Source organism: Poecilia reticulata, chromosome 6 (assembly GCF_904066995.2).
Source record: "Poecilia reticulata chromosome 6, P_reticulata-male-v2, whole genome shotgun sequence".
Lineage (NCBI taxonomy): Eukaryota > Metazoa > Chordata > Actinopteri > Cyprinodontiformes > Poeciliidae > Poecilia > Poecilia reticulata.
In genome coordinates this window covers 10,870,184-10,881,171 of record NC_088835.1, presented here as the reverse complement: position 1 = coordinate 10,881,171, position 10,988 = coordinate 10,870,184, and the positions used below count along the sequence as shown (strand labels likewise).

Here is a 10,988-nt window from a genome sequence, read left to right as displayed (position 1 = left end):
TTTAATATATCTTGCAACAGCACAAAAATCATTATGTTGACATATTTTATTACCGTTATCAATTATGGCCTTATTTTCGGGTTTGTACAATGACACAGTATATGTTGAATGGTTGCCATACAATGAAACCATTGGTACATTCCTTGGTGAAGCAGTGTAATATACACAGTGCTTTGGAATTACTCACGCAAGCCTGGAAGCAACACAATTGAAGAGTTGCAGGCTATTAAATCCACATTTAATGGTCCCGAACCAACTGCCAGTAGTTTGGGATCTATGCTATTTGTTCCAAAGACCATCAATAGTAATCTCATTTTCCATTCAGCAGTTTATATATCACCATATCATTTTAAATAAGCACTAGCACTGTTTAGATTGTGTGTTATAAATATGTATTACAATAAAATAACTTTACTGGTTGTTTTGTAATGCCACAGACATATAGTGTCCAACACCACTACCTGGGTAAAGTGAGTGCTGTGAGGCAATATATAGCAAGCAAACTGCTATTGTACTTTAAATGATTAATGAAAGAAACGATTGTGAGTGGCAGCATTACATAAAGCTCAGCAAAGCCTATGAAATTATACAATTTTTCCCTTTTCGTCCTTTTTTCTTTTTGGACTTGGTCCACTGGTCGTAAGGAGGAGCAGACTTGCCTGCAACGGGGCTGGCCAAGTCGTCAGTGTAATAATGTCTGTGTGGTCTTGCCTGAGGTATAGGCTGTCCCAGAAAAAAGCCTTCTTCCTCTGAATCAGAAGATGAAGAAGAACATGTAGAACACCAGTCATCATCATCGCCGTACAATCCCAAGAACCTTCCCCTATCCGGGCCCTGTACACTGTAGTCCGACAAGGCTGCTGGATTGAGGTGACCATGGAAAACTTGGTGTCCCTTTGGTCCAAGCGAACGGCCTCTATGGTCCATCTTGTAGCACACTGGTGCTCTTTCCTTGGGTAGCAGATTAAGAGCATTGTCAGATCGAGACTTGCGACTGCGACGCCTCCTGTGGTGGTGACTATGGTGACCAGATTGAAGGTTGTGCCCCTGGTCATCAAAGTTGTACACTCTCCTGCGAGTTCGTTCACTCATAGGGGGCTGACGTAACGGAAGGTCGCCATAATGGCCATTGTCCACCACATCGTCTGAGAACTTGACTTGCTGGGGCCTAGACTGTGAGCGTGCCCTCCTCAGGGCAGGCACGTGAGGTTTGGGCCTTTCTTGCAATGGGACTTCTACAACTTCTGTAACATCTTCCTCCAGACTTTTTAGGGAATTTGCACTTCTATGTAGCATGGACGAGTTGAGTGTACCCATGTTGCTGGTTTTATCACAGTCCTCTGCCTCATAGTCATGAAGTGCCTGGAGAGAATACACTTGAGGCCTTGCTTTATAATCACCACATACCGAAGCCCCTGGAGAAGAGACAAGCCAATTACAAACAGTCTCAAGATGAAGACAGGAGTCTGTCGAGACATTTTCTTTTATGTCTACTCACCAGTGATATTGGAGAGAGCAAGAGACTCCACGGAGTCCCGAGCACTCTGATCAGTTTTCTTGAACTCAGTTGTGATGCACTCCAAAGAGTTGGCGTACCACTGTGGCTCCTCTCCAGGTAGACCTCCTCCGGCACTCTGATCCAGCTCCAGCTCTTGGATTTTCCTGCTGCTTGCTGGTCCCGGATGGCTACCGTACGCAGAGTCCCCCAAGCCATCCTGTGATTGTGTCCAGTACATGTCGGCCTGGTATTTCTTACTGACCAAGCCTTTTTTTTTTGATGACTCCTGCTTGGATTTAACGTCCATTTCAGCTATCCAGAAATCTGTGGGTCTAGAGTCAGTAGTTTGCTGAAAAATTCCATGATCACCAAACTTTAATAATAACTGGGTCATGTAGTCTTCATGTTCAGCCCACTCCTCCTCCTGGTCCTCTGGTACCTCAGCCTCCTCTCCGCGCTCCCTCCACAAATGCTCATCTGACAAGTTCAAGTGAGTCATTTTTGTCAAAGTGTCCTCAGCATTTTCATTAATTCCTGGGAACTTATAGTTGACAGAGGGAGAGAAGAGGAGCGACTGTCTGCATTGGTCAGCTGAGCGACTGCTCTTGCCCAACCGAACGCTGCAGCGGGATTCACGTGAACGCGCTGACTGGAAGGCAGAGTCGGAAGAATCGGAGGCGTGGACGTCTTCCCCAAGAGCGCAGGCCTTGGAACAGTAAATGCGACCCTGGTGTGGCAGGAAAGGACAACCGATGAGAGAACTCTTGCATTGGCCACAGCTGAAACAGTTCTCGGTGGCGTGCCAGTGGAGTCCATCGTAAGTCATCTGAGCATGATCAACACCTGGACAGAAGGAAATATGAACATAAGCAAGGTGGAGTGCGTCAATTTTTGTAAATCTGTGTATTTATGTTAAATAGATGTCCTACCAATGTGTTCTCCACAGGCCTCACAATATTCTGCATAGAGCGATTCAAAGCAGCCACAACAGTAGGGTCTACCGTCCTTCATGATGTAACGCTGCCCTCCAAGAATGATCTCACATTCAAAACAGGAGAAGTGCTTCATATGCCAGTGGCGCCCCTCCGCCTCTGTGCATTCATCAGCAAAGATGATCTATGGTGAGAAAAAAACAAAACACAAATGCATTGAAAGAGAGAAATAGTAGTTACCAACAGAATAAAGACTTGAAGTTGTGTTTTACTGAATATCATTCTTGCAGTTGTACCTCGTCACAGGCCGAGCAGCGTGGTTTGAGCAACTCAGCATGGTGCCTTCCACAGTGGATCTTTCCGTCATGGTAAAAGTAGATCAAATCCACCAGCAGTTCGTTGCATGTTGAGCAGGCAAAGCATGATGGGTGCCAGCACAGCCCAGGACTCGCCCTTGAGGCAAACACTCCCATTTCCCCGCCATTCATATCCTCACCACACTGCAGTCAAAGGCATAACAGGCTGATTTTAATATATATGGAATTACATGTCAGTTGTACTTCAACTTCCTTATTCAGAGCAAAGCCAAAGCTATCGTTGGCAAAATTGATGCAGTGCAGGCATGGAGCTATGGGAGGGGCCGGGGGGACAGCTGCCCCTGGCCCGGATGGGTGCCCGGGTCTGGAGGTGCTAGGCAGGGAGGAATAGCCAATGTGCTTCCTGGGTAAAAATGAAATGAGAAACGCAGCCCAAACCGCCCCCCAACAGTTTCCAGCAGCACAGGTGATACAAGTAAGGGGCCCGGTCATTGGCCTCGGTCATTGGCCCCCACCCCCCGGCCCGACGCTGCAGTGTAAAGGGTTAATTAAATCCCATTTGTATGTTCATTGAAATATTTTTTTGTTTTGTTTTGTTTTACATTAGAATTGTTTCAAGATGGTAGAAATTTGGTTTGGAATTGGCTCCAGTCCAAACATCCATGTATTCCAAATTAGGGCATTCAAAGGGTGATACTACTGCTTGTAAGGTACCAAGTGCTGATGGCAACTCATCATAGCCCCACATAACAGAAAATATAGTTAAATGCTGTGCCATTACTGGAAGTGTGTTGGAAACTGCAAAGAAATTGAGACTAGAGCAGGTGTGTCTCTTACCGGACAACTCTGAACATACATAATATATTTGTGTGTTGAAATAGTCCACTGAAAATCTGAACTTGCACCCAATTAAGAATCTCTGTCAAGACTTGAGTTTTGATGCTTATATTTTGCAACAAGAAACTGTATAGGAGTTTAGACATTTTTGATGAGTATGGGCTTGATTCTTGATCACAAAGCAACTTCTTTATCAATAAAAACATGTAGTGAATATGACTCACCTGCTCACAAATGCCATTTTGAACATTGCGAGGCATCAGTTTCACAGCTCCCCTCCCCAGTGCTTCCTTTTTCCTCTGGAGACTGAACATCTGCAGCTCCTTCTTCTCTTCCTCGCTGAGTGACTGGCAGTAACGAACCTGGGAAAGAAGGTGATAAGTTATGTTTAATAAAACCATTTGATGCATCAGACTTTAGCCAGAATTTGACATGTTCTCCCATTCTGGAAGCGAAAGGACATACAAATTTTGCACTGATTTGATCTTTTATTTGATGCTTGTCGAAATATTGTGTTGCAGGAATGTGGGTGCCTAATAAAATTTGTCAGTTTGGGGAAAGGGAAGAGAGAATACGAGAGTGTACTGAACAAAAGCAAATGTTGACCCCAGCTTGCCCTTCCTACACCCCACAACAGATCTCCACCCACCGCCCCTGTTTGAGAAGCTAATTTTTTACAATGGGTCTTTTTGATGTTCCCCAAAGGCCTAACAAGAGGGAAAGCAGACGTTTACACAAACAAGGTCTGTGTTTAGAGTGGATTCAAGAGGGTAGAAGACAAAGGGAGAGAGACGGCCAAGTTGAGCCGTGGTGCCACTGCGGTGGTGGCATCACATAAAGTCTCTTTCAACCAGCAGCCCTCTCTCCTGCTGAGCGCTCCTTGTAAAAACCACTGCTATGACAGGAATCCTGCTGGTGCGGGCTTCCAGCAAATATCATAAAGGCATCAAGTCAAATGTCACATTGTGCCTACACTGCCTGCCTTCAAGATTGCGGTACAAAAATCCCCCGGGTGGGGTGTCGGCATCTTGTGAGACGGAATAGTGTTCGGCATCATCGGAATTGCTAAACGTAAGACGAGCAGTTGGAATAAGCTGTTCTTTACTCTGCAAACAATATTCCTCACCTCATTATCGTGTGGTGGCAGCTGGTAGAGGAGCTGCTTGATTCTGAACTTCTCTCCCGGACTGTTCACATAGGGGACCTTGTCCTCAGGTAAACAGGAGAAATACAGCTGCACCTGAAAACAAATCATGGCATAGAACACATCAATGTTTCCGAAATGTTCCTGCTTCCAACCTATAAAGTAAGAGCAAAAGAGACTCATGACCCAAGTATTGGTTGAGAATGTAAGCATATCAAGTAAGGCAAATAGCTTCACTAACCTATACAGTACTTTTTAAATATATATTTGTTAGTACTGATTGATTTATCAGTTTTTAACCGTATTTAGTTTTATCTCTTCTGAATCGCAAGATTCTACACTTGATTGTCAATCCTCAGTAGAGTCTGACACCGACCTTGAGAACCATAGGACAGAGCAATATAACTCTGACACAAACCAGACGCATACACTACATATCAATCAAACAAACATAAAGGTCTGAGCAAGAAAAGGATGATCAAAGACATACGGTGCATCTGAAAAGTATTCACAGTGTTTCACCTTTTTCTGAATGTTATGTTACATCCTTACTTGTATCGTCCTTGAGTTGTTTCTACAGCTTAACTGGAGTCCGCCTGTGGTAAATTCAGTCTATTTACACCTGCCTATATGAGGACCCATAACTGATGTTTGCATGTGAGAGTGCAAACACCACGCATGAAATGAAAGGGATTGTCTCTAAACCTCTGAGACACGATTGGCTTGAGGCACAAATCTGGGAAGAATACAAAAACATTTCTGCTGCTTTGAAGGTCCCAATAAGGTCAGTGGCCTCCATCATTGGTAAATCTCAATTTTTTTCCCCACATTGTCATAATGAGGTATTTGAGTGTAGAATTTGGATGAAAGAGATGAATACAGTTTGGAATAAAACCATAAAGTAAGATGTGGAAAAGTTGAAGTGCTGTGAATACTTTCTGGATGTACTCTATATGGGACAGTGTAATCTAAAATGTCTGGAATAAGGACTCTTGGGGAATTTTACCATAATATGACACCTCATATAGTCATGATTATACAATTGCAGATATCACAGTCCTCATAAACTACACCAACCACAGCAGGTCAGCAGGTCAGATCGGCTTAACAGTTGTATTTGCCAGTACTAAGCTTGCTGTTTTTGTGCAGGACAAAAACAGTCTGTTATGCTGGGCCGCTGACCCTTGGGGTTGGCCAATGAAATCTAAACTTTATGAGTGAGGGGCTATTACAATCAGCCAGATAAAGAGGTGGGCTGTGCCTGTTTTGTGTGTTGTGGGACTTCCTGCAGCTTCGGGGCGTCGGGGGGTTTTGAGGCAGTTTACATTCACATTCACCCCCTATTCCTCCTCAAACACCGTAAATTATGCACATCTTTATGCCTCTATTACCCCTCATCCTGCACCCCTGGGGCTTGCAAACAGTCAGTTATCACCCAAGACCTATCTGTTTCTAGACTGTAGTGATGACCCCTAATGCAAAGCCCATTTAGACAATTGACTGCAGTAAAGGCATTACAGTTGACCTCTGCATTTTCCCAATAATAAATGCTTTTGAGCTATCGTTGATTGCATTCTGATGTTTTGTTGCATATCACCTGCCACTCACTGCTTCTACGTATTGGCTTTGATAAGTCTGATGACAAAGGGATATTAGGAGCAAGAGGGAAACATGGAAAAAATCCCAATGTAGGGGATGTATAAGTTGTGTCTGCAAGTTCTGCCTTGCAGACACAACTAACAGGACTTGTTAAGAGAAAGCCTGTTGTCTTCTTTGGCAGTCAGAAACAGCAAGTTTCCCTAATAATCTCAAGCAGATGTCTTCCCCTTGCAAAAGTTTTTAAACTGCTTGAACTTTTTCCCACTTTGTCACATTACTATCACAAACGGGAATCCTTTTTATTGAGATGCTATGAGAACGAATCAATTAGTGAAGTAGCGAGAAAATAATACATGGTTTTCAACTGTGTCATAAATCAAACCTGAAAAATACACCCTGCATTTGCATTAGGCCCCATTGAGTCAATCATTTGTACAACCACCCTAGGATTTTATCATGGTACCAAGTCTGCTGTATTTGCAAAATAACCCAAGATTAGTTAAATTAAAGAGACATGTTCTGTTAACAGCAATTTTCAAGTCTTGAAATAGGTCGCCTAGCTGAACCAATCTAACGTATTGACTATTTAACTTGATTGTAGTTCAGTCAGTATGTTTGGGCTCATTGCCCCACTGGAAAGAGAATCTCTGCCCCAGAGAATCAATGTATTGGTTTAATACCAATACCATTGAACCTACCAATACTATGTATTGCAACAGAATGCAATACTATGTATTGGTAGGTTCAACTTTGAACTCTTCATTTTTAGTTTATGAAGTACGGTGAAGCCTCTAATAGGTTTTCTTTAAGGAGAACACTCCATCCACCTTTCTCCTTAACTCAGTTACCACCACCATGCTTTACAATGGGGACAGTGTACTAAGGCAGAAATGGGATATCACTATTTTACCACACACACAGTTTTTTGCAGGTAGGTCAAAAGCTTCAGTTTTGATCTCAACTGAAAAGATCACCTTCTCCAAAATGTTTGTGGTGTCCCCTCACATGGCTTGTGGCAAACTATATCTTCTTCCATGAAGGCCAATTTCCTGAGGAGCAGATCTTCACATTTATGCTGCTTCTTTGATTGAGGCTAATCTTGGTTGGCCTGTTCATTTGTATGGACAACCATGCATTAGTAGGTTCAACTTTGAACTCTTCATTTCTAGTTAATGGGCTTTTCGTTTGTTTGTTTTGAGGAGTATTAGGATAAAGACGACCGAATACAAATGCAAGTAAACATTTAAGATGTTTAAAAACATTTTTTAAAGCCATTGAAGTTTGAGGTGATTTTTTTTGTCAATTATCCGTATTCTGCCTCTCTGTAATGGCCTGTTAAACTGTGTCTAAAAAAAAAGAGCTAAACGGGTTTCGTGAAATATGCTGTTCATCCCATAGGCCTCATTCTCCTGTGAGTTTATGTGTTGTTCACAAAGTGTGCTGAAAACCATTTATCTGGGACAGTTAAATGGGCTAAAAGGGAGATAGAATCAGGTCAGAGTTCTTTTTATTCTCCATCAGGAGGATAGATGAACATTCACTGTGGTAATCCGGAGAAAGTCGGGGTTTGCTAAGTAAAGAAATGGACGTCACTTCTTCAGAGAGCGGCCTCACTTCTAGGTCAGATAGCTCCTGCTAAGCCAAGAAAACAAGCATTCCTAGCATCCCTAATCGGCCATTTTCCCCTTACCTGTTCTGGTCGAAGGCCAGGTGGCACCCAGGCATACTCCTCCAGTGCACAGCCCGAGTCATCGTCAGACGTAGAGCTGCGCTGAAAGCCAGAGGTTAGCTTACTGACTTTCTGGTCCATCATAAAGTCCCTCTGCTGTTTCCCAAGTTGGAGGTGGACAGCTGGTCCGGCTGCACTTGCCAGGCTCATTAGACTCTGTTCACTGAAGAGACATTGAAAGGGAAAGAAGATCTAGAGGTTAGATGTGAAGACTGTACTTTCCTCATGCATCTAATTAGGTTCCTTTGGGTTGTATGTTAACCAGCTGAATCACACTCATCGAGTCTATAATCAGGGTCACGGCTTTCCCTCATAGCCCATTATAGTATCTTTTCTTGGCTCACTTCTGTCGACAAGTCTAACTTCATAAAGATGGTCATAAAGATGACTACACCCTGTCACAGCTATTGTGGTGGCAGCGTAACATATGGGGTTCTCGTGTGGCTTTTGTGGATGGAGAGACAATTAGAAAATTCCAAAATCCTGATGGGTCAATCACCAAATCTCATCATAGTAACAATATCCAACAGTATTCAAATGTATGCTGAAATAAAACATTCAAGTATTTGAAAAAATTCTATAAAGCAGCATTCAACAAGACTGCGTCAATATTTTAGATTTTCACATCACTGTAATTATATCAAACCGATACTCTGACTAGAAATGCATCACGTGTTCCACTGTATATTTTTCCATTGTATATAAGCGTCTCACACAGTAAGGGTGGTGCACCGCCACCTACCTCTGTTTTCCATCTAAGTACTGTAATCACCAGCTTCTGAGTAAATAACCGTGCAATGCAAAAATGACGACGGTTTAACGGTCTGCAGCACAACATCCGCATCAATCACCGTTTGACCTGTTTGAGACCGAAGCTATAGAGAGTAGAAGTCTACTGTGGTCTGATCTAAAAGTCACTGTTAGCTTTAGCCTCTTGGGTCTTGCTAATCCAGATTTATGTAAAATGAAGATACAGAAAGAGCTACATACTTTAGTTGAAACATTTATTTAAAAAAACAAGTTGTGCATTTTTGAAATTTTAATCACTGACGTAGTACAGGTTCACATGGGGGCTTTGTGGCTGAAATTCTACGTCTTTCTTTTTGTCCCAAATGGGGCCGCCACCTGGGATCTGAAGCCGGCCTGATCAGTTGAGTTGGAGGTCTGTATAAACACCACCCTTGCCTTAAAACAGGCCCACCATATGGGAAATATACACAGCCCTGCTTCTGTCCCTTCATCTCCCTTTTCTCTTTGACCCGTTTGTTTTCCAACCTGCTGCAGTGAGTGTCTGATCATTCCTCTTATCTTTCAGTTGAACAAAGATGTGCCAGACAGGTGTAGCTGCTGGGATCGGGAGGGTCGGAGTGGATTTATGCTAACAGCACACAACCAGGGAAAGACGTATAGCAAAAAGATCAAAGAATTGACCAGTGTGGTAAATTCAGTTGGTAACTTTTCTTTAGATCAACAGCTAAAAAGACGTGTTGGGGGGGGGGGACTTACACAGTAAACTCAATGAAGAAACTTAATCTTCAAAGTCCAGCACAGAATAACAACTTTAAACTAATATGTTAATCTTAGTACTGGCAGTTTTTTAATTGGCAGACATATCTCACTGCTCAGGGTGTAGATTAATCAAGGGGAAGCTTGAGGACTCAAACTGTTTAATGCGTCTGCATCAGATTTTCATTTGCTTGTTTACAGCCACTAATTGAATGTGCCAACACACCAATCAATAGTAAAAGGCTCATTACAGAAACAGATTTCTGCGATATTTACTTTTGAATTTGTGATTATTATTATTATTATTATTATTATTATTATTATTATTATTATTATTAATGTTACAGCAAGATGGCCTGTTTATACCTCAAACAGCAGTTTTCTAAATCCTACTGTTCAGGGTCGTGTTCGATCTGAGTCTGTTCTAATTGCAATAGGACCAGTAAGAGCTGGGTAAGAAACACTGCATGTTGCCTATTACAGTAAGGTAATTTTATTTATTTAGCACATTTTCAGCAACAAGGCAATTCAAAGTGCTTTACAAGGCAAACACTGAGGTCCTTACAGCAAATATCTGTGCACACTCAACTCTCACTCTTAAGGTCATCGTGGAACCCTGAACTGGGCCAACTTGTGTGTTTTTGGAGGTCAGACGTAGTTCATTGTTAGTCAGACATTTTGGAACTGAGTAAGCATGGCTACAATGAGTGTGTGTCCAGTTGTGGTCATTTCTCACAGGCTGAGGGTTTCTAGCTGAGATCAAATTGGAATTCCAACCAGGATCCAGCAAGCTGGTCTTTGCTTCACAACCCCCTTTTACGCGTACCTCCCTCAACCCCCCCAAACCCCCCAAACCCCCTGTGGCTGGCCAGGGCACAGAGGGCCACAGAGAGACAGCTGAGAAAACCAGATGCAGTCGAGCACAACCTTTGAACACAGTTAAAGGGCCTAAAATCTGTGCTCTCTTTCCAAGAGTGATATATCTATATGTCTGGCTGCTTCTCGCAGAGGGAATGCACACATGGATGCAGGTGTGCAGACGCATTGGAACAGGCCTCTCTGTGAGCTGTGACAGTGTCGAGACAGTCCAGACAGTAACTGACCATCCAGATCAGCTTATCGTCCCCAAGAACAAGTCAGCCACGGTGGCCTCTGTGCTATCTGATTCTCTTTCAGCTCCGAGTGTGACGGATGGCGGTGGCTGCGGATTCGTTTGGAACTGCACTGTGCCCCGAGGGTTTCGGGTCAGGCGGATTTTTGTCATAACACGTCCCAATAAAACGTCTCTGATGTTCTCAACAATAGCACCTTTGTGACTGAACCTGGTGGCTCAGTCAAGAGTTTGTTTGGTTTCAATTACGTCTTTTTTTTGGGGGGGGGGGGGGGGGGGGATTGAAAGTGTGACAGAAAAAAATGAGAGATAACC

The 10,988-nt window shown here is 43.1% G+C and overlaps 1 protein-coding gene across 3 annotated transcripts in view; it reads right to left on the bottom strand.

The window, feature by feature from the left end:
• Positions 1-31: 31 nt before the first annotated feature.
• Positions 32-10,988, bottom strand: part of prickle1a (prickle homolog 1a) — a 29,570-nt gene continuing 18,613 nt past the window's right edge. For all 3 annotated transcript variants that reach the window (XM_008411013.3, XM_081607868.1, XM_008411014.3), the window contains exons 2-8: positions 8,018-8,219; positions 4,711-4,824; positions 3,809-3,946; positions 2,727-2,930; positions 2,428-2,614; positions 1,499-2,341; positions 32-1,415 (exon numbers count right to left, since the gene is read on the bottom strand). In XM_008411013.3, coding sequence (XP_008409235.2) covers positions 577-1,415; positions 1,499-2,341; positions 2,428-2,614; positions 2,727-2,930; positions 3,809-3,946; positions 4,711-4,824; positions 8,018-8,206 — 2,514 coding nt within the window. In that variant the 5' untranslated portion in view covers positions 8,207-8,219 and the 3' untranslated portion in view covers positions 32-576. The remainder of the gene's footprint in view (positions 1,416-1,498; positions 2,342-2,427; positions 2,615-2,726; positions 2,931-3,808; positions 3,947-4,710; positions 4,825-8,017; positions 8,220-10,988) is intronic.